Genomic DNA, 22,789 nt, shown 5'->3' on the forward strand with positions numbered 1-22,789 from the left:
ATCAGAGCCTTTTGGGAGTCTGGACTGGACTTCTCTCCCCAAGTGGGGAAAAAAGAGTATAAAGGAGCTAGCCAACTAATCTAAACTGGGGCTAATACCTACAATGCTGGGGTGCTGTTTACCAGCCTAATGAGTCCCAACTCTGGAAGGGTTTTCAGCAGGTCTGGGTCAAGAACCAGAAATCTGTTACATTTTAAAAGAAACTCCCCAAGTGATTCTAATTTGTAGTGGGTTTGGGAGTAGCTTTTGTACCTTCTATCTTTTACTAGCATGCCACTTTAGTTTCCCCTTATTTAGTAAATATTCCCTCTGAGAGGACCCAGGTCTTATGGGAAGACTCTGGCTAGTGCATCAGAAAATTGGCTGGGGTGGTGATCATATCATTACTCTGGCTCCAAAAACTGGAATAAAGAGCAGTGGAAGCTACACGAAGCAGAGGCAGAGTTGGCAGAGGCTACACCCTCCCAGCCCTCCTAACTCCATAAATGAACTTAGGTACCTAGTCCTAAGTCTAGCCCTTTCCTCCTTGCTTAGAGTAACTTACTGCACATGAATTTTAGAAACAGCATTCTGCTGGTCACTACGAGAGGAGCCCTCAAATTTGATACTGCCAAAGCTTCCTCAGCATCGCTTCTCCTCCCTTCCTGCTCTGAGCTGAATGGCCCAAGTCCCATTCTCAATACCACACAGGAACCACTGAAGCAGAAGTTGCTTTAATTAAGGGGTGAAGTCCTCAATCAAGAGGACCTCACTCAACCTTTGGTGGTGGGGTCTCAGCCTACCCCCCACATGCCCTGAGGCCCCTCAGGAAGGAGGGAGCAATTGAACAGCAAATTATGGCAGAGGCCAGGGAATGGGAGTGGGGGAACCCAGGTCAAGGTGAAGGGGCAGGATGCTGAAAGGGTGGGAGTGAAGCTGAATGGGGCAGGAAGAGCTTAACCCACATGTTTCTACCTGGGGGCTGGCTGAGGTGGCTGTGCATCTGGCAGAGCGGCACCAGAGGGCTGAGGGTCGAAGGGGACAGCAGGGGAAAGGAGTGCTTAGGAGATGAGGCGACTGTGAAGCTGGTGCAGCTGCTCTTGGGTCAGCACCAGCCGGTGTCGCTGTCCAAGACCAGCCGCACAGGAGAAGGTCACTTTGCCCATGTAGACTGTGTCATCCTGCTGCTCCTCCTTGGCCTGGTGGTTGATGAGGAGAAAAAGACTCCAGGTCAGGGGCTCACTTGAGCTGTAGGCCACTGAAGGGGTCCCTGAGCACTGAGACCAAGGCAACTCCTAGGTGGCTGGGGCTTCTGAGATCCTGGGCTTTGGTGACCACATTTTTCAAATCAGAATGGGGATACATAATCTGACAAGGGAGTTTTGAGCCTCTCCTGGTGTCAAAAGTCACAGAAAGTGTTTAGGTGCTAAAATATTGGAATTTCAAAGCATCATAAGCACTTCTGAGTTACTTGTAAGTAAGATTTGGCCAGATAACCCAAGGTATGCAGTTGTTAGACCTGAGACTCCAAAGGCCTCTTCCAATTCTGGAGGAGAGGGGGGCCCACCTGAGCTTCTCCACATTGTCCCGTCCTCTACCCTGTCTCCCCCTCACCCTGAGGAAGGCTGATGAAGGGAAGGTGGCAAAGTCAGTGGGTACTGTGGCTCCAGGGCGCTGAGATACTGTCTCCTTGAGGACCTCATCCTAGGGAAGGGGTGAGAAAGACAAGGGTTCATTTAGGGGACCCCCACAGGCTAGCACAAGACCGCCTGGTTTCACAGAGACACTAATACCAAGGGGGTAGGAACTTAGTCCTCTATATCACCATACTTTTGCTCTCATCTCCAACCCCATCCCCCCTCCCCAACACTCCTCCTTACTTTACAAGTCCTCATCCTGTAAGGTCCAACTCACATTCTACTGCCCTTGGGAAGCCACGCCCAACCATTCTACCCCACAGTGATCTCAGCCCTGATGGAATCTAAAGCCTGAACCAGTCATGCTAAAGATTACCCTAGCTAATCCATTTTGTTATGAGAATCTATCTTCTGTTTGCACTGAGACAGTGAGCTTCCAAGGCAAGGACCCTGCCTTCCCTTCCACCTCCTCCCCAATTGCTATCTAGCATAGGGCCAGGCTCAGAGGAACTCCAGAAATGCCTGGCTCCACTGTGACGTGAGCTCTGCAGGACAAAGTCTGAGCTGACCTTGAGCTTCTCAATGGTGTCACTCAGGGACTTAAGCTGAGCCACTTGCTCCATAAGTTGGGCTGACGGACTCTTGGTAGCTGTGGGGAGAGAAAGCTGGTGACGCCCACCAAGGCGCAGGCAGGCAGTTGTACTGGATTAAGGGTTAGGGGTACAGGTATGAGATTCTCTAACAGAGCAAGTACTTGAGAGAGAGTGGGTGAAAGAAAACTACAGTGAAGCCAAAGAACACTGCTGGGAAGAGCTTCTGTGGTAGGGGCACCACCTGAGCAGGGCCTAAATCCCTGGGCCAAGTAGAGGGGGTGGTTTTATTCATCTTGGGGGTTGGCAGGTACATACCAGGGCTGGTGCGAGTGATGTCTACTACGTGTGTGTGTGTGCTCAACTGATTCAATGTCTCCAGCAGCTGGCTGGTCTTACGATACAGCGCTCCAGCTGGTAACTCACTGCCAGGGCCCTCATGGGATAGCTTTGCAACATGCAGAGGGGGCAGGGATGCCAAGGATGCCTTCATCTGGGCTCCCTGTGGATGAAAAAAGAAGGGTAGTGGTAAGAGGTGCTAGGAGGCCCCTGCCATCTATCATCAATGGGGCGAATATGCTCCATCCCCCATCCCAGTCCTCCCTGTGGCTCCCTCACCTTGAGGATGTTATTCTCATGCTGGAGCTGGGAGATGTGCAGCCTCATGGCAGAGATCTGCTGAAGCAGCAGTGGTGAGTCCTTCACCAACCCTGGGCCTGGCACAGACCCTGGAGCCTGCCCAGGGACGGCTCCTGTGGGGACCACAACAAATGTCATCAGCCCCAAGTGGAGACGGTTGAACACTGGGCTCCATTCCTGCTCTTTCCTGGTTTCTGCATCCCCCCATTACCCACCTCCAGTCCTGGCTCTCCCCTCACCCTGCTCCCTTAGCTCCATTTCCCACCAGCCCTGGTAACCCCCAGCCTGAGTGGGTCTCTACCTCGCTGTTGTTCTTCTGTGCTCGGGATAGCCCATGGGGGAGCAGGAAAAGAGGAGAGAGGAGTTAGGTGATTTGCGGGTTAGGGGGACACACCAGAGGATCCTGGACACAATCTGCAGGAAAACCCTTTTCCTAATCATCACACTAACAAGACCCTCTACCACCTATCTTTGTGGACAAGCAGATTTGTGTGAAAGAAAGACACCAAACAGGAGTGAGGCCATAAGACAGGGTACGTCTGAAGAACAGTGGCAAAGGGAGTGTGCACTGCACAAAGCACTCGGAACATGAGGCTGTTCCTGCCTGCCTGCCTCAGACGCCATCTCCAAGAAGGGCATGGAGAATGCTCCAGAGACCCCAATATGTCTGCACCCTTAACGCTCACCAGCAGCAAAGCATAAGTTGGGGAAGCAAACACACTCCCTTGCTCCTCAGGATTCTCCACTGCTCTGAGGCAAAATACCTTCTTTTTTGGTGGGAAGTTTCATAAATTCAGAACCACGTTTGTTTAAAGAGTGCTAATGTTTGTTTCAAGAGTGCTAAAAACAACACAAAGTAGTAATTCTGGAAACTCTCTCCAAAGAACACAGAGCTGTCTGTACCACAACAGCCTAAAGTCAAGAAGGTACTTGGTCACCTCACAAGATCAAGGGGTGTCAGTGACAGAGACTTTGTTGAAGACTCTATGTAGGTAAGGTCAGCTGACAAGACACGGGAGCAGCTGGGAAAGTCTGGAGGCCCTAAGGGTTTAATTCCAGGGCAAAGAGCCTGTCTTCTGGAGGGTAAGTGACTGGAGAGCAAACAAAAACTATAGGGCAGAGGAGAACAAAGACAGCAGCAGCCACCTCCTGAGTCAGGAAACTGGGGAGGCTGAAACTGGTAACCAGAAAAACGCTAGGTGAGGAGCCCTGATTATACTGAGTGACTAGGCAAAGGTCAAAACACAAGCCCCAAGTGAAACTGGGAGAATTCAGCAGTGGAAGATATGGCCACATCATAGAATGAAGCCCCATGAACTCAGTGAGAAAACACAGTGCCCAAGCAGAGAAGCAATCAAGAGCAGGTATCGGGCAGGACCGGATGCCCCAGGAGAGTCAGCCCAGCCTGCTGATGGCTGACAACCCTCAGGGATACAGGGCTGAGCAGAAAGGTCAGATTACAGAGCCAGAAAGGACATCTACTAGAGACCAACTGTCATCATTATTCTGAGCCTCATTAACAATTTAGTAAAGCCCTCCTTTGCCCAAAGGAACTCAGCACATATCTTCAGGGAAAGGGAAAACTTGGTGAAAACTGGCACGGAGTGAAACTGTGCAAGCATATTCTTGGCTGAATATCCTGGGGGTAAAGGGAGGGGGGCAGAGGTCAAACTGAGGCCAAGGACAGGAGAGAGGACAATCTCCTCTGTGCTACTGCTGCCTATTCCACTGTACTCACCACCAGTAATGCCAGAGACCAGAGTAGCAATGCCTGAAGGAGGAGGGCTCCGGAGCCCCTCAATCGTGCGCTTAGACTGGCTGTTCAGCCGCTGCTTTAGTTCTGTCTTCTCTGCCTCCAGCTGGTCGATGTCAGCCTGGAGTGCATCCATTGTCTCCTCAAAATCTCTGTGAAAGAGAATCTGGGCTTTGGCAGTGTCCCTTCTCCAAAGCACCCCTTGACTATTCAGTCCTGAGAGGTCCTTGGAATAGCCATGCTAGTGCGCAGCCAGGGCAGAGCAGCACAGGCTGAGCCTGGGGTGATGCAATGGGGTTGGCAGTGGGTAAAGAAAATGGGGAGTCTCACTATAAGAGAACCTGAGTAGGGGTATGGGTTAGGAGGCAGAGAGCTCCAGCAGTGGGGAGGATTAGAGGAAGCAAGGCCCCAGGGAAAGTGCCTGACTTCTCCTTCTTCCGCAGCAGTGTCTGGGTCTCCTCCAGCCGAGTCTGGACTTTCTCGATACGCTCATCTGCATCCTTGGCAGCACTGTCCAACTTCTTCTCCAGGAGGCTCAGCCGCACATTGGCCTCACTTAGCTCCTCTCCCTGGACAAGGACAGAACTTCTAGATCCCTGACATCCTCCCCACAGTCCCTGGAAACTGGGGGCTAGACCATGAGATAGGAGGCTCTCTGAGGGTTCACTAGAGCTCCAATTGATTGCAGGCCCCACTTCTCCCCTTAACTCCCAAGCCGTCTTAGTCCCAGATCCCCAACATTCACTGCTTGCCAGGGTCCTACCAACTTCCTGGCCCCCAGATCCTGAGCCTACACTACCCTCACCTTAATCTTGAGTGACTTCTTCAACTCCTTAATAACTGTCTCTCGATCTTCGAGCTTCAAACCCAGGCCTTCAGCATCTGTGATCTCTGCACGAAGGGCGGCAGCCCGCAACTCAACTGGTGGAGGCTAAGGAATGGTCGGTGGCGGGTGAGAAAGTGAGGGTGGAGAGAAGAGATCATCAACGTGCTCCTTTCAGACAGATCCAGTTACAGGGAAACCCTGCCTTCTAGGCAGGATGGTGCTCTCCAGATGCATTCCTCCTGTCTCCCTGTCCTCCCACAACTAGCAGTAGCTCTGCAAGTCTTACTCCTACAGGCCTCTGCAACTTCTCCAAGGAAATCTCCACCTACCTTGCTGGGGGGCCGCTCTGCATCATACTCCCCCTCCTGCATGGCAGTGGCCAGCTTGTTCATGGTACTGATGAGGATGTTGCATGACTGGCGCAGACACTCATAGGGGCTGCTGGAAGGGGTCCCATAGATCTGCAGGAGCCAAGGGCAGAAGTGAAAGCCCCACACTGGTCACTGATTCTCCCCACACCTTCTGCCCAGCCATTCAGGCCCACCTGCTCGCTTGCTTTGAAAGCCAGTTCCTCCAGGGCAGCCACAGGTAGCCCCTCATTCTCCGCCAGTGGGGCAATGAGCTGGGCGGCAGCAGCTGCCACCTCCTGCAGCACAGCCACAACCCACGTCAAGTGTTTCCTGCAGTCTAGGAGCGTGTCAGATACCTGCGTGACGGGCCAGAATCAGGAGTCAACCCTGGGTTCAGCCACAGTTTCCAGCTACCCCAAAACCATTTTTGTCCCCTAACCAGATCCAGATCTTCAAGCGCTATGCCCCTCCTGCTTCTACTCAGTTTCCTTCCTTCCCCAGTTGCAGCCCTAAACCTGTGGTCCAAAGGCCAATGCAGCTGGGATCCCAGGAGCATCTGTCCCTGGCATTCGCCTTCGGATCTTCTTGCAGAACTGGCGGATGTCACTGCACGAAGTTTCCAGATCCCGCAGCAGAAGGGCAATATCTGTAGCCTCCTGCCCACCCTACTCAGGAAAAAGAAAATGGATGGAGAACCAAGTTAGCATTAAGGCTGGGAGTAAGGAAGTGAGGACTAAGAAAGAAGAGGAGCTCACAGAGATCTAGATATGTTCTCACCTGCAAGAAGGCACGTAGCCGTCCTACCTCCACACTCATGCAGTCCAGAGCACTTTGCGTGAACTGTAAGGACAGATGCATGCAATCATCAGCCCCCAGCAGGAGCTCTTCTGACTTATCGACATCTCTAAGAAGTCCTCATCCTCTGCTGACCCCCATACATAAGTAGTCCTCTAGTTTCCCTGATATGGCTTTGGTAACTCTGCCCTAGTCTTATGTGATACTTCTTGGGTGCCTGATCTCTTGACCTGACGCCCTCCATTGCTGATCTCCACAGGGGTTGAATCACTGGCCCAGACACTTCACCTTAATGTGGTCAGCCAGCTGCATAGTACAGTCCTCAGGCTGTTCGGCAAGGTGGATGCTGTACAGATGCTGAAGAGAGATAATAAAAGAAACAGACAACTTTTAGGCCCTGGAGGGGGTGGGGAGTTCTTCCCAAACTGTAGTTTGAGCCCTGGTCATCATGGGTCTTTGGAGGTACAAGAGAATCCCAAGCCCTCAAGCAGCTGCATCATATGGAGAGATCATCTAAGAGCAAACCAGGCCTCAAGCAGCGAGCATGGGACATACAACCTTGATAATATTAGTAAGAGCCCTCATCAAGTGAAAGCTTCCCTGCCTCCTGCCCCAAGCCCAAATTCTCGCCCCACACCTGATAGTACTTGATGGCCTTGGTGAGAGGCTCCACATTGACAGTCTCATCCAGCTGATCCTTGTGCAGCAGTTCAATGAGGAAATCCAATGAACGCTCATGGGCACTCATCTCAGGGTAGAGGCTGCCCACTTTCTTATACACATCCACACTGCACTGAGAGAGGGCACTAGAGACCAGAGAAGAGTGCTGTGAGGCTAGAGTCTGACAGGCAATCTCAGTTCCGGCCAATTCTGGACCCCTGACCCTGGGGTGAGGGAGTGAGGGGTCACTTACTGCTCATAGCGGTGTAGCGTGGCCTGCAGCAGGCTCAGCGAGTACACCAGTCCAGCAGCAAAGCTGAGTTGTTCCCCAGCAGCTCCTCGCAGCCCAGGCCGCTCTGAACAGTTCTCACTTAGTTCAAACTTCTCCTGGGCCTGCTTCCGGATTAGCTCTGCCTGTGGGAAGAAACACCAGGAACCTGGGCCTCAGAGCAGAGGATGGAGAACACAGACTCAGGAATACAGTACTCAGAACTTAACTATGTGGGGAGCATGGACACACACGGGAGAGAAAGCAGAAATAGCTCTTACCTGGGTGGGGAATCTCGCATGGGGAAAGGGTAGTGATGTGATTACTGGAGGTTGTGAGGAGTCAGGATATGAAAATGAAAGGGTAGTGGGACCGGTGGAACCAAGGATCCTTCCTGATTTAAAGCTGCCACTCCTGCTATCTCTCCACCTAGAATGCTATCCTGCCAATCACCCCCAACGTTAACCCCCAGGCAGCTCGTGGCCCTCAGACAATGTTATTCCCTCAGTCACATCCTGTTCGCCTCTAAATCTCCAATTGTGCTCTCTCGCAGAACCTCTCTCTTCTTGAAAGCACACCATTTGTAATATATATTCATCAGTGACTTTGCTGTGTTCCTCCACTACACCATAAACTCTCTGTGGGCAGAGACTCTGTTGTCTTCACTCAGCATCTTCAATGCCTGGTTCATGGCAAGTTCATTAGATTTCTGTGGAACATGTGATTGATTGGCTGTACCTTGCAAATGAGACGAGGCATGAGTAGCAGCACCAGAACGCAGTCATGGTCCCCACCTGGCCGAAGGAAGCTGTCAGGCATGAAGGCTGTCAGCAGGGACATGTGTCGGTTGGCCTGGGCCACCTCCATCTGCCTCAATTCCATCTCAATTGCCTGTGAAGTGAACAGGGAGGAAGACTCTTAGCCAGAGTTGAAAGAGCCCCAGAATTCCCATGCCTTGCTCCAGGAGATGCCTTGCTTCTAGGGCAAGCTCAGGCCACAGTCTTCCAAACCACTACACAAAGCACCCCTTCCCCCAGGAATCTGAAGCCCAGAACCCATACCAGTTCAACCCAGGCAGGGCTCCCTCAGACCCACCCACTTTCCTGACCTTGGCATGGGCCTTAGTCTCAGCAAACTTGATTTTGAAGTCAAAGGTCTCTGGAGGTGGCTGCTGTTGCCTCTCTACAGATGCTTCCTGCTGGTTTGTCAGTTCCCGATTCACATCCTAGAAGGAGAGACAATGAAGCATACCTGGGTCATAAGGAAGCCCTGGGGGGATGGTGGGCAGACAGCAAGCAGTAGGCATGCACCTGAAGATGGGCGGTCAGCTGGCGGTACTTCTTAATGGTCTGCTGGTAGTCTGCAACTGTCTCCTGGGCTGCCTCCACACGCTTCTGGGCCTCACGAACCCGCGCGCCCGCCATGTCCAGCTGCTCCCGCAGCTCCAGTTCTGTCTCACGGGCATTCTCCTGCAGCTCATCGTTCATCTCATTCATCGCTTCCTAGGACACCACACCACAGGTGGGGCAAAAGAAAGGCAGGGTTGGCTGGGCGCGGTGGCTCACACCTGTAATCCCAGCACTTTGGGAGGCCGAAGCGGGCTGATCATGAGGTCGAGATCAAGACTATGCTGGCCAACATGGTGAAACCCCATCTCTACTAAAAATACAAAAATTAGCTGGGTGTGGTGGCGCGTGACTGTAGTACCAGCTACTCGGGAGGCTGAGTAGGACAATCACTTGAACCTGGGAGGCGGAGGTTGCAGTGAGCCAAGATTATTGTGCCACTGCCCTTCAGCCTGGCAACAGAGTGAGATGCCATCTTGGAAAAAAAAAAAAAATAGGCAGGGTCAGTGCAGCAAGCCCAGGCTGGGTCCCTCACCGCACACCCTGCTCAAAAAAGGCCAGCGGTCACATGTCAATCTTTTTCTCAGCAGGTCCCTTCCAAATACCCACCATCAGGGTCAGATGTCAGGCGTCTGCTCTTTTCTTACCAAGTCTCCCACAGTCTCCCTCAACTCGCGCACTTTCTCTTCCAGATTCAGGTTCCGATCTGTCAGCATCTCCACCATCTCCTCAGCACCCAGAGCAGCATCCACCTGTGTTATGGGGAGGATGGGAAGAAGGGCTGCTGGAAGGCACCTAGAAAGAAGAGGCACCAACTGATAGGAGAGTCAGGTGGGGGATTCTGGGTGAGGGGCTAGGCTCCCCAGACCTGCTCCTTGAGCTCATCAATGGTGCTCTCTGCCTGGCTTAGCTCCTCCTGCAGACGCTCCCGCTGCTGCCTCACAACTTCCAGTTCTTGGTTCTTCTTTTCCATGAGCTTCTGGAGCTTCACATGCTCCTGCTTCTCTGAGGAAGAAAGATCTCGCATCCTGCAGGGACATTAGGAAGATAGAAAGAGGAAAGCACATGTCAGAGTCTCTGGCGATGGGTGCTCTAATGAATTTGGAGACAGAAGAGTAAGCATCAGAGCCAAGCACTGAAGACCTTACCTCACCAGGGCATCCTTCAGGCGGGCGTTCTGCTCCTCAAGCTGCTTGAGCTGATAACTGGATGCAGCGCCATCTGAGCCTGGAGAAGACCATTAACACTTTCAGACATGGTTCTCACCCGACCGTTTGGCCCCCAGCAGCTCTGGGCCCCTTACCCTTCTCTTCAATCTCAGCCTTGAGGATCTCTAAGTCAGTGGTGAGCTCGTCTACTCGCTCCTTCAGTGCCTCCACCTCCTGCTGCAGGGACTCAGCCCGCTCTTCAGCCATCTCCTTGTCCAAAGTGGCCATCTCAATGGCATCAGCAGTATCAGCCATCTCCTCCATATAACGTTCCTTTGCCTCCAGGGCCTCCTTGGCTTCCTGAGGAAGAGGTGGAGGTGGGAGGGGGTACAAGCACAGAGATGCCCTGTGCCTCCCTTTCTCACAGGGTGTTCCAGGCTCCAGTTCCAGTCTAGTTTCCAGCATGCTTCCTTGGGTCTCAGGCCACCCCAGCCACCCCCTTCATCCAGAGTCAAACCTTTCTCGCCTCCTTGAGGCGCCGTTGTAGGTCGGCCTGCTGCTCCTGCATTTTGCTCTTCCATTCCTGCACCTGCTCCAGTTGGATTTTGTGTTTCTCCAGCTCTTTTAGCTTTGCTTTGTCTTCTGCCCGTTTCAGTCTCAGGGTCTCTAGTTTTTCCTCCAGGTCCCGCACCTGAGCCCTTAGTACCTCCTCCTCCTGCAAAGGAGAGGCCTCATGGTCTGTGCACAGCCCACTCCACCTCTCCACCAACACTGAGCTGGCGCAAAGAACACAATAAAGTGTGCAAACATCACCCAGCCCCAGGGTGGCCAAAAGTCAGTGGCATAAGAGCATCTGAGAGGAAACCGTGGCACAGTATATACGGGGAAAGTATGGCATAACGGCAAGAAAAGAAAGGGTGACTCAGTCAGTGGCAAGATATCCATAGGCTACGTCCTCTCCCTTTCTGATCCAAGTTCTGGGTCTTTGCCAACCCCAGGAAAATTTCAAGACACAGCAGGTAGCCACAAGCCTCTGGGTATCTTGATTCTCCTTTATCCCTACCCCAGTCCTTACCTTGGAGGGGGAAGGAAGCGGGGGGACTGCTCCAGGAGAGGTGAGGGCTGGCGTGGGGATGATGGGTGCTGCCAGCGGAGTCTGAGCCGGGGTGCTGGGCTCACTGCTGCTCAGCTCACCTGCTGACGCTGAGCCAGAGGGGCCCAGGGAGCTACTGGCCCCAGCCACCCCAGTACTGGCTGGGCGGGTGGGCTATTCAGAGAGGGTAGAGGCAGACCAGAAAGAGAGCAGAGGATGGGGTAGTAAGAGGAACAGAAACAGAATATGAGAATATGGCAAGGGAAGAAGACAGAGAAGGAAAAAAGCAGAAAGAGAGTATCAAAGCACAGTGAGAACAGAGAAGAATGAAGGGGACAAGGAAAATGATACAGAGAGGCAGAGAGAGATAGTGACAAAGGACAGGGGGAGGAGGGAGGCAGAAGAGAGAGGGAGTAAAAGATAAGAGAAAAGACATCATAAGATTATAAGGCTCCTCGCTTGACACTGACTCCACATTCCTCCTAGCTCTGGCACTACCCGTAAGAGCGGAATCCACTATTCCCTAGAACCCCCGTCTATGACCCACTTGTGATCATTCTAGCAACTTCATAATACTCTCAGTCCCATCCTTGCTCCAGGTCTATGCCCTCCACCCCTAGAGGGAAAAAGTACAATGTAATTTCCAGAGAAGGCAGGGCCAAAAGTGGGGGTGCCAGGCTCTCTACCCCTGCTAAACCCTCTATGGGAGTCAAGCTGAATCTCCCTCTCTCAGTCTATTTCAGGGGACCCTGCAGGTAAAAGGGCCAAGGTGAAAGTTGTACCCCTAGACTCCCCCTTGAAACAACCCTTCTGTCATCTCCCCTGATCTGGCAACACTATCCAGGTCCCTGTGGGGCAGGGGAGGAGGTGGGCCGAGAAGCTGACCTGAAATTCAAGTCCTGGAGCAGACAGGCCTGCCAAGGTACTCAAAGTGCTGAGCCCCAAGGTCTCCCAGTGGGCTGACACTCAGAGACCATGTGTAATCCTCAGAAATCCCCACCCAAAGCCTGTCACAGACACACTCACCTCCTTATCCGCTGACATTTTACATGGCCAAGTTCTTCATCTTTCTTCCAATCCCTCCCCTCAAAACAGGTCAAAATTCCCTTGTTCAAGAAAGCCTGCTTTGATTAACTACAACCCCATTCATTTCTCTTTTGCATTGAAGCTACTGGCTTAGACAACCTCCTAAAAGCCAAAAGCCATTTTCCCTAGGAGGTGCCTGCCAGCACCACGATCCCCTCCTTTCCTCTGAAGAGAACCCAGGATGCACTATGACCAACTTTCACTTGCTCATACACGTGCCCTCATACATGCACATGCCTGAAACGTGTGTGTTTACTCAGCAGTGGCTCACACAGGGGCCTGTTTTCTCACCTTGGGCCGCCGAGTTGTGGTCTGGACAGGCAACAGGAGCCAGAAGAGAAGTAGTCAGGAAAGAAAGGGCAATGGCAGAAAGACAGAGAGCAAAAGGGACAGCAATGAGAGCGGAAGAAGTAACGGGAATGGGGCTACAGTTAGCCACCCTCCCCCCAATCCCATCCCCTTCTCCCTTCAGTGAATCACTGTGTTCCTACTTCAGGAACCCAGAATTCCTGTTCCCCTTGGTTCCTGCTCCCACTTTTGTCCAATCCTTGCAGGCCTCACCCCTTCAGACACCCCGGAAATCCCAGAAGTCCATCTCTAGGCTGAGCCATAGAACAAGGAAGCAGCTAGTGAGAAGGTCCCAAGAGACCAGTGCTCCTGCAAATGATCTCTCCCACTCCAGTCCAGAGCCAGAGGCCCCGCCCAGCCACCACTCCCAAGGACTTTCCCAGGTCAGCCTCTTCCTTCAAGTGCTAGACTCTATACAGAACTCCCTAGAAACCCCATGTGACAAAAGTAATCTAAGCCCAGAAATGGGAGATCAGGTCCCTAGGGCAGAGCAATGCTGCTGTCCTCCCTCCCCCTAACCCCCTTCCCCAGAATCAGATCCTGCAGCAGTCCTGATCGCTAGGGAAGAGGGCTCAGGTGTCAGGACCATGAATATTACATTAGCAGAAGCCCAGAGCTCAGCAAAGTAACCCCACCCAGCGGTAGGAAAGGAGGTGGGGGTGGGCAGCAGCACAGAAGAACTACAGCCCTAAATCAAATCTGGAAACCCTTCAGGTTACTGCAAAATGGTAAGTGGACAATTAACTCCAATTTCCAAATAGTGTTCTTGCTACCCAGTATCTCACTGCTCTAGTCAAGGTAAGATTTGGCTTGGGCCTTATTTCCAGGATACACTGAGGCCAAGAAAACCAATTCCCACCCCTCCTACCCTGGGTTAAGCTTCCATAGCTGTGGGTCAAAAACTATTCTAGGGTTCCCATCCCACCCTGGTAAAGTGCCCTGATACAAGCCCTAGGGGTTGGGGGATGCGGGGAGGACTAAGAGGTATTCTAGCAAAGGCTGGGTGAAGCAGGCAGGCCTGCTAGAGGCACTGAGATACCTGGGCCTGCTTCCCTAGGTTCTACCACAGAAAATCCTCCCAGATCCAGTATGCAGTAGAGGCTGCCTGAAGCCCAAGCCTGTGAGGCCACTGGGTATAAGGCCTGGAACACAGGCAGAGCCAAAAGCAGGCAAGGCCGTAAGCAAATGCCCAGGGTGTGGGGCATAGTGGTGACACATGCCTCTCCCTAACCCACCTTCGTCCTCACCCGCCTCCCCTGACCAGGTAGACAGATTAAGTCAATCAGCCCCCACCCCCACCCCAGCAGCCTGCTGCCACCATTGCCCTGGCAACCCAGCAGCAGGACGAGAGCAAGCAAGAGTACCTTTCGGGCTGTCGGTGCCTGTCTCATCATTGCAGAAAACCAAAGAAAGCAAGGAGAGGAAAGAGAAGGGACAGAGGAGGACAGACAAACACACAGAGGAAGGACAGAGGAAGGGAGGGAGGGCAAGAGACCGAACAGAGGGAAAGGCGGCGGAGACAGGAGATTAGTGCATCAAATCCCAACAATGCAGCCTCAGCTTCCCGGTGCCGCAGCTTCCCAGCCTGTAAACGGCCGCCGCTCTGATACAGAGGCCCCCGCAGATGTGCAGCTAGATCACCAGGCTCTGGCAGGCACCAGAGCGGTGCCTGGCCCAGTTCACCAGCTTAGGCTGATGGCAGCCTCAGTGGCCGCAGCACCAGCTCCACCTGACGTCATGCACCCACCCTCCTCTGCTCCATGGGGGTGGAGCCACTGCTCCTCAGTCACCTAGCAACTGTCTAGGGCTTTGCTGGCTCCTCCTCCTCCTCATGATGGTCATGCGCAGAGCTTGTCCTGCTTCTTTCTCCAAAGAACAGGTTCTGGCTCCTCTCTTCCCTCCCTTGCCCACTCCCAAGAGCGTGCTCCCAAAAACTGGGCCAGAGGCTATCCCAGAAATGGCATTCTATGGGGCCAGGGCATCACTGGGCAGGGACACAGGGCCTCTCTGCTCCAGCAGTCTCTCTCATCATACTCACACTCTGCTCCCCCACCCACCCACCCACCCATAGCCCCATTAACTCCACTTGTGTCTCTTATACAACCTGGCAACATCCTTACAGTCTCTCATCTGGCGCGCACACACGTGTAGAGTGCCCCTCCAGCAATAGAACTCAGCTCTGAGGAGCACACACAGTGACTAAGAAACCCTGGGGAACATGCATCTGGGTAGTAGCAGCTCTAATGACTGTTGGGCTCCTCTCCAACCATCCCCTGGTTGTAGACAGGTTAAAGCTTGTCTCTAAAGGGTTTCCAAAAAGAACTAAGCACTTTGCAGAGACATCTGAGTTTTCTTCTGCCTTCCCCTTCAAAGCACATTCTTTTGCTCTGGAACCAGCTCCCTGATCCACATGGGTGAGAGCAGGGGCCCTAGGCTAAGTGATCCACTTTGAAAAAACTACTGGAGCGGAAGACTGGGGTGCCCCGGGGTGGGGGCACTCAACTGTCTGATTGACACTTTCCAACATGAGTGCAGAAGGGCAGCATGGGTGGCCTAGCCTGGGCTTTCCCACATTTCCCCAGGCAGCTGCCAAAGCCCCTGGTCAGACCAGGCTGTGGAAAGAACTCCATAAATATCAGACCATAGTTTCGTGTTCTTCTCTATTCAAGGCCTGAGGTGAAATGGAAACCCCAACCAGGAGACAATAATCAAAGGACAAAGCCAAGTTTCTATGACTCTGAAATGGGCCCAGGATCCTTCACAGCACTATTTTCTTTATATCCCCATCTCCAACCAAAGCAAGTACTGGCATGTGGTCTCTACCATGGCAAGACTTCAAAGTGAGGACTCATCACCAACCAGGAGCTGGTTTCCTCCTGGAAAAGGCGATGTTTTCCTCTCCCCTCCCACAGCCCCAATCCAGCAGCTCTCCATGCAATGTCAGAAAGGCCTGAGATAGGCTGACAATAAGGAAATCATAGAATTGTACATACAACACAGTACATACAGGCCAGACAGGCACATGCAGGTCAAAAAGAGCTTGAGCAGAGTCCCAAGGCAAGGGCTGGTATGAGGAAGTGGTCATGGCAGTTTAAGAGTTTAAATCTAAGAGTTTAAAGAGTCTGTGGTGGGGAGGGGAGGGAAGGTGACATGATTGAGCCCCACTCCAATGATAGTTGATGAAAGGCTGCAAGGGGTAGGAGGTAGGCCTCAGGCACACCACCAGACGAGGAAGGAGGCAGGGACAGACTGATGGGGCAGAGTTGCGGGGTGTGGGGATATTTATGGCAGTGCCCATCCAGAGGCAGGCACATGAAGGCTCTTAGGTTTTCCAGCTTGGGACTGTTCTTACCCTATGCTCTGTTCCCTGACCTCCCATCTCCTTGCAAAAAACCCCGTCACTTGGTATCTTCCTCAGTCCCATTCCCCCAGTCTATCCTTCTATGGTTGTCCGAGCTCGGGCTAAGTGAGAACCCACTGTAACCCAGTAAATGATCTATTTCACACTGCTGCTATTTACAGTCAAATGCTTATAGTTTTTGACTGGGGAATCTTTGACTTGGAGTCCTGGGGCAGAGAGAATCATCCCTAATGAGTGCTACCTGGACGTAGACACTGAGCCTGAAGTTCTTGCACCCTTCAAAGGAACTCTGAAAGCCAAGGCCACCATTTCCTCTGGCCATCCCAGCCCAAAGTCATACACACATAGGCATGCAGCAACCCAAGGACATGCAGGACAGCTGGGGAAGGGGCTCATGGCCCCCATCCACCCAGGCACAAATAGTAAACACACCACCTTCTTAGGCTTCAGTCCCCGCTGCATGAGGAGTAGGAAAGGGCAGAGTTAGAGAACAGATGTCCTGGGCATAGGTGTTAAGACCAACTCAGGCATACACAGGTTAGGTTGGGGTAAGGGGTTGTCAGGGTGAAATGAGTAGTCCCTCAAAGATCAGCTTCCATGATGTTCACCCCTTGGCCCAGAGAAGCTGCAGAGTCTACAGCCCCACCTCACACACCCTGCACAGAGTAGCAGAGAGGAACTAGGAAGCACCCTCTGCATCCAGCTTAAAACAGGAAGTAGAGGGTCCGACTCCTTGCCATTCACTTGTGAATAAGAGATTGCTTCTTCCTCTATCTTCTACCTTAACCTTACCCTCAGACCCTTTAGATGTTGGCATCTTTGGGTTCCAAAAGGTAGGAAGTTGGCTACACTACTAGGGTTAGACCTGTCCTTCCTGTCACCCTCAGCTCAATCTCATTTGACCCTGAACTTATGGAGCCTATGAGTTTTTCCCTGCTACCAACTTTACTATAACTCTAATGCAGAAATTAATCCCCAGAAAGCCTCCTTCTTAGGGAAGCTGGAGAGACTTGAAGGCAACTCAGACTCACCTACTACTTCTACCTGCCTAGCACTGGGTATCCCCCATATTTCTCCTTCCCCTCCCTTTATGACTCCCCATTTCCACCCCCAAACCACTCACCAGTTTGCTAGTCTTTGCAGTTGTATCAGATCCCTCTGTAGAAAGCAAACAGAAACAAAGTGTGTACTTGTATAGAGAGGTAGGGGGAGATATAATAAAGGAATATAGTGGTGATGGAAAAAACATCTTAGGATCTACTGTGGCCCCATGTTACGAGGAGAAGCCCTGGGGACTCCTCCTGACTATGAGGAGGCAACTTTAAGTGGGTGGTTGTTACCTCTTTTGAGGACTTTTGAAGCAGAAGAATCGGGTGTCTCTGGGGAAGTAGTATCTGCTCCATCTTCAAATACCTGGATCTGAGGCCAGATTCAATATAGCCAGATCAATAGATTCAATATAGCCAGATCAAGGATGGCTGTAATATGGGCCCCTCCCCAGGCTCCAAGCAAATCAAGAGTACAGGGCAGCTTCCCTAAGGATGGATCTCCAATCTTCCCTCCCCTACTACCTTCCACTCTCCCAACCAGAGGCTTATGCCCATGCTCAGGAAAAGGAAGTACCAACACATCAGCTGCACATGCAACAGACATGTGCACACATGCACACACATAGAAGAAGGGCGTGAATACCTGGGACTGGCGCACAAAGATGCCATGCCCTTCATCACATGTGAAGTACTTCCTTCCTTGAACAGTTCCATCATTTTTGCCCTTTGCTTCATCCAGAATCACGCCTACCCATTTGCCAGTGGCAAAGAGTGTGGCTCCAACATAGGCCACAGTGCCTCGGTGGCCTTTTCCAATCACTTCTACACGGGAGCCCACCCGCAGAGGCCGGGCGCTTGCCTCTGCACTCATCCTGCTGCCGCTGGGCGTCTGAAAGAAAGACATAGGTAAACATAGACAGAGGCCGCAGATCAAAGGTGGCATTCTCATGTATAAGAAATGCCTCAGCCAAGATGCTGGACTGAAAAACAACCAGAATCATTTTCTTAAACCCCATTTGCAGAATTGGGTGGAACCCCAAATTCCCCTCTGAAAAAATGTCAGTGATATTCTCTTCTAAGATTTCTCCAAATTCCTCTGGAATCTGCTAGAATTTTTAAGGGTTTATATTTTTTTTATAACAAATTGGAATTCATTGATCAGTCTGTGAATGTCACTACATGGCTGCTTTCTCAGGAGCACTGCCTCCTTAATTCTCCTCTCAGGAAGGGAATTAAGCTCAAGCAAATAACTCAGTTTAGACCAGGCTCCCCACAACCCAATGCCCTGACTCAGGAGTCTGAGCTGGGAAGACAGGCAATTCAGTGGGTGAACCTACAGAATCCTCTTTCCCCTTCCACTGTCACTTGTCTCCTCTGTGTTTCAAATGGTTTTCTTAGGCCTCATCCTTTCAGAGGCACACAATTGTGCCGCCTTCCAGACCCTTAAGTCACCACCTCTCCTTCCCGATCTGACTCCTCCCATCCCCATCCATAACCCACCATGAAACCCCAGATGCTTCACCACAGCCCATTCAACCATTCAACTCCCTTCTACCTGGCCTGAGTCTTGTTTGGTCAACTCTCTATCCCCAAGTTCTGGAGATTCTTCTCCATGCTATTTTGCTATAAAAAGGAAAACACAGGCCAAGTAAATTGGGTGGATCTACCCCTCACTCTGTTCCCAAGACTCTGCTCAGTGGTCCAAATGAATGGTTTATCACTCCACAGATGGGCAAGGCAAAAGAACAGACTAAGACACTGTCCTTGGGCAGCTCTCAGCTTCTGGCACACCCATGATGACTGAACACAATAGAAAATTAGGTCCCAAATAGGCCCATGGTTTAGAAGAAAATCACACTTGTCATTTTTAGCAATAGCAACTCCATGAACCAGGGGCCTTGCAGCAAACAGATGAATGAGGCATGATGAAGTGATACCATCATCCTCAAGACTCTATGGGAGTCCCTTCTGATACTCTCATTCGTAATAGCTTCAGAAGGGAGCCCTAGCAGAGCCATGGAAGAGCCAGGACACCTCCCAACCTGTCACTGCCTAATTCCCTTCCCCAAAGAGCTCATCCAGGAAGGTGAGGATATAGTTCCCAGAGGCTCCAGGATCTCAAATCACACCTGGAACAGCAGGATGGCTCTCATGGACCTGATAATAAAAGGAATTGCCAGTGATATAAAAGGCTGAACCCAAAGTCAGAGACTCCCCCACTTTCCAACCCCAATAAGCCTCTCAGAACCAGGGGGCCACAACAGTAGCTACAGATTCAATCTCAGAAGAGAAAGAAAGCAAGTAACAAATAACAAAGCAGCTCTTAAGAAAGGCTTTACTATAAGACCTCTCTGACATATCATCCCCATTCTGAGTCCCCAGGATAGTCTGGACCCCCTCAGGAGCCCCTCGTATGAGGGCCAATTAGAGTCAGAGGTCAGGCCTTGCTAGTCCCCATTTAGGGATCAACTCTGTAAAGGGAAGCCTGTCCAGCCTTACACCACCAGGGCTTCGAGGGCTCCTTAGAAAACACAGTCTGAGTGCCCCCAGCTGAGCTCCAGCCTATCTCCCCAGCCCCCACAGCAATGATGTCCACAGGCACCCAGGCCTTCCCCAGCAGCCCTCCAGGGCCATCCCAGATTAGGGCCACTTACCCGGCTGTACACGTGCCTCTTGCTCTGTGCCATGTTGCTCACCCGGCCTCTACCCCCTCCCCCAGCTGGCCAAAGACAGAGAAAAAGGTAGAAACCTAGGCAGGAGGGTCAGGGTGCTGGGCCCTCATAGAGGGACACAGGAGTCGTCAGGCACAGCCCTCCCCAGTCCATGGGCCTCACTCGGTGGCCTACACGGGTAGGGGTGGGGGCAGTGATGGGGGCTGAGGAGCAAGTCCCCTCTGCTGCCTGAGGATTCCTGAACCCAGAGACACAGAATCCTGCTTGCCAGCTGATGAGTCTCACTCTGCGCTAGTGCTGCTCTAGACTTGTCAGGAACCGTGCTAGCCTCTGGGTCCTAGTGCCCCCCTGCTTCACCTGGGCCAGGGACTAAGGGCTGGGCCTGCCCCACAGATCCTCAGCACTCACCTCTTGAGTATACTGTCCTAGGGCTGGGAACAGTCTTGACAGGTCCTCCTAGTCTGTACCCACTCACCATCACTGTTCCCCTGTCCCCCATGATGTAAGGCCTTAGCAGGCCGATAAGCATCAAGTGACACTTCAAAGTGATCAGCTGCCTAGGGCCTCCATACAGCCAAAATAAGGGTCTCTCATTCACCTTTCTGGTGCTCTTCTCTCTCCCTCCCCTCTCTAAACTCTGGACTCAAGGTCCAAATTCATGCGATTAGGGCCTGGATTTCAATCTCAAACTGAGCCAGAGGAGGCAGGACCTGCCCAATAGGCAGCAAGGGAAGGGCAGTAATGGAGGCAACTTCACACACATAGCAAAGCAAGCCAAGTACCCCAGCCCCCTCCCACAAGGCTGGCAAAGGTTGCCATAGTCACTCTTCACCCTTCATGGTTGTTATAAGGGGCCAGGTTTGGGGCCAGGTTGTAAAACCCAAGAGTATCAGACTCAACTGCATTACTAAAGGCAATAGTCAAAAGCAGAGAGCCCTTCTTTCTTCTTGTAGCACAATGCCCAGTCCACCTCAGCCATCTGCCCCTTGTACTCTTGGCCTTGCCTCCTAGCATCTCAGACCCGATGAAATGGTTTATTTTCTACGATTCTGTATTTCACAAAAATTCTTCAATAACCATGTATTACTTTTATAATTAAAATTGTTTAATTTAATGAGATTATGCATTCTAATAAGAGGTCTCCAAGGGACTATGTAACCATACTGCTTTCATTCACTGGCCCATCTATCATGGGCTAGGAACCAAAAGACCAGGGTCCCTGCTCCTACACAGCCAACAAGGTTGGCCTGGGGTCTGACCTATGGCTCCACTGAGTATGGTATGGATCTAGTTCCCTTGGGCCTAGGGATGCCTGTCTTTCCTGTACTGGGCTTACTTCACTGGCAGAACAGTGACTTCACCCCACTATACCCTCCTAAGATAGGCCAGGTAGCCCAACAGTAGAATGATAGCCAACATTCAGAAATATAGCCCCAAAACACAATTCCATATCTTCAGTCCTGGCCAGACCCCCTAGGAAATCATCTCTCTCCTCCTTGCAAAATCTCCATGTTTCCCCCTCCTTTCCCTATTCACCATTACACAGGTGGGCAAGGCCAGGCACGTCCTTGCAGCCTGGACCTCACATGTTCGGGGCACTTCACAGTCTACCTTAAAAAAAAAAAGACATTTTATAGAACCATGGTTGAGTATTGGTTCTAGACTCAGGCTACTTTCCTGGCTTTACCACTTGGTAGCTACATAAACTTGGTCTAGTTACTTAACATCTCTATGCCTCAATTTCCTCATCTGCCATGGGGAAGTAACAAAGAACATATTTCAGAGAGGCATCATGAGGATTAGCTGAGATAATCCATACAAAGCATCCAGAACACTGCCTGGTATTTGTAAGTGCTAAATAAAAGTTAGCTAAGAACAATGTCATCATATATGGACATTACAATAACCCCACTGAGAGGCTGGCCAGGGATGATGCTGACAAGACAACTGAGGCTTTGAGAACTGAGCAACTTCCCTGAAGTTACACAGGCTGTGAGGAGTAGAGCCAAAACTGGAAGCGACCTGACCCAGAGTCCTCTGTGCTTTCTACTACCCCTCACCATTACCACAAACATCTCTAGGCTTCCAATGCGCTGCTCTTCCTGTAGGCCACACTGCCTTCAAAAATTCAAAAGAGCTCAGATCTAAAAATAGCCTCACAACTCACTAATCACATAGGTATCAACAGTCCCCCAACTTCTTGGAATCTGTTTGTTTTCCTATGAAATGGAAATAATATCTGCCATATCTATGTCAGTATTATGAGGTTCAAAAAAGCTAAAGCATATACAAGTACCTTGTAGGCCAGGCGTGGTGGCTCATGCCTGTAATCCCAACACTTTGGGAGGCTGAGGCAGGTGGCTCACTTGAGACCGGGAGTTCAAGACCAGCCTGGCTGACATGGTGAAACCCCATCTCTACTAAAAATACAAAAATGGGCTGGGTGTGGTGGCGCATGCCTATAATCTCAGCTACTTGAGAGACTTTAGGCATGAGAATCGCTTGAAGCCGGGAGGTGAAGGTTGCAATGAGCCAAGATCATACCACTGCACTCCAGCCAGGGTGACAGACTGAGACTCAAAAAAAAAAAAAAAGTACCTTGTAAAAAGTACAGAAATTATAGAAGTGCAAAGAATTACCTGACATGATAATGGTATATACAGCTACACAATAAATATTATAAGAAATTATAGAGAGAGGTAAATTAGAAAGAAAGGGGGTACCTAAGCATGCCTTGAATTATGGGGATTTTAGAAAGTATGTGGAAAGGCCCAGAAAGCCCTGTAAGTTATGAACACAGCATGAATAGAGGCAGAAATAACTTGGCTTGACCAGGGAATAGTAAAGAATACTGGCTTAGCTGAAGTAACGAATTCTAGATGAGTTATTCTATCAAACTACAAGGCTTTCGAAGCATAGCCCACACCTTTTCCTCTTTATGATCCAGTAGCCAGTACGTAGCTCATGGTCAAATATTTATTGAATAAATAAACATCTTAACATTGCAATGTACTGGGAGGTAACTGTGGGTAGGCAAGAAGTTTAACATCAGGCAGACGCAGATGGTCTTGATCCAATAATCACAGGAAGGCAGTCCTGTTCCTGAGCGGGAGACAGCATAGTGAAAATTATTTTTGGAAGATCAAACTGATGACACCTGCAGGATGGAGTGCAGGCAGGAGCAACCTG

General features: G+C 51.3%; 1 protein-coding gene across 5 annotated transcripts in view; it reads right to left on the reverse strand.

Moving 5' to 3' along the window:
- Positions 1-694: 694 nt before the first annotated feature.
- The window catches only part of DCTN1 (dynactin subunit 1), a 31,097-nt gene continuing 9,002 nt past the window's right edge, over positions 695-22,789 (reverse strand). For 2 of the 5 annotated variants that reach the window (XM_023188061.2, XM_023188059.3), the window contains 28 exons: positions 17,572-17,817; positions 17,220-17,298; positions 17,003-17,037; positions 12,462-12,482; positions 11,067-11,258; positions 10,509-10,706; positions 10,147-10,351; positions 9,992-10,070; positions 9,712-9,871; positions 9,491-9,595; positions 8,808-8,999; positions 8,606-8,722; positions 8,236-8,388; positions 7,483-7,643; positions 7,207-7,375; positions 6,858-6,926; positions 6,552-6,614; positions 6,290-6,439; positions 5,969-6,130; positions 5,754-5,885; positions 5,404-5,529; positions 5,025-5,167; positions 4,584-4,750; positions 2,825-2,958; positions 2,525-2,708; positions 2,186-2,265; positions 1,594-1,683; positions 695-1,178 (listed from right to left, as the gene is read on the reverse strand). In XM_023188061.2, the coding sequence (XP_023043829.2) occupies positions 1,041-1,178; positions 1,594-1,683; positions 2,186-2,265; positions 2,525-2,708; positions 2,825-2,958; positions 4,584-4,750; positions 5,025-5,167; positions 5,404-5,529; positions 5,754-5,885; positions 5,969-6,130; positions 6,290-6,439; positions 6,552-6,614; positions 6,858-6,926; positions 7,207-7,375; positions 7,483-7,643; positions 8,236-8,388; positions 8,606-8,722; positions 8,808-8,999; positions 9,491-9,595; positions 9,712-9,871; positions 9,992-10,070; positions 10,147-10,351; positions 10,509-10,706; positions 11,067-11,258; positions 12,462-12,482; positions 17,003-17,037; positions 17,220-17,298; positions 17,572-17,799 (3,732 nt within the window). In that variant the 5' untranslated portion in view covers positions 17,800-17,817 and the 3' untranslated portion in view covers positions 695-1,040. The remainder of the gene's footprint in view (positions 1,179-1,593; positions 1,684-2,185; positions 2,266-2,524; positions 2,709-2,824; positions 2,959-4,583; positions 4,751-5,024; positions 5,168-5,403; positions 5,530-5,753; positions 5,886-5,968; positions 6,131-6,289; positions 6,440-6,551; positions 6,615-6,857; positions 6,927-7,206; positions 7,376-7,482; positions 7,644-8,235; positions 8,389-8,605; positions 8,723-8,807; positions 9,000-9,490; positions 9,596-9,711; positions 9,872-9,991; positions 10,071-10,146; positions 10,352-10,508; positions 10,707-11,066; positions 11,259-12,461; positions 12,483-17,002; positions 17,038-17,219; positions 17,299-17,571; positions 17,818-22,789) is intronic. The other 3 variants (XM_023188063.2, XM_023188060.3, XM_023188064.3) reach the window with 2 other exon arrangements.

Source organism: Piliocolobus tephrosceles, chromosome 15 (genome assembly GCF_002776525.5).
Source record: "Piliocolobus tephrosceles isolate RC106 chromosome 15, ASM277652v3, whole genome shotgun sequence".
Lineage (NCBI taxonomy): Eukaryota > Metazoa > Chordata > Mammalia > Primates > Cercopithecidae > Piliocolobus > Piliocolobus tephrosceles.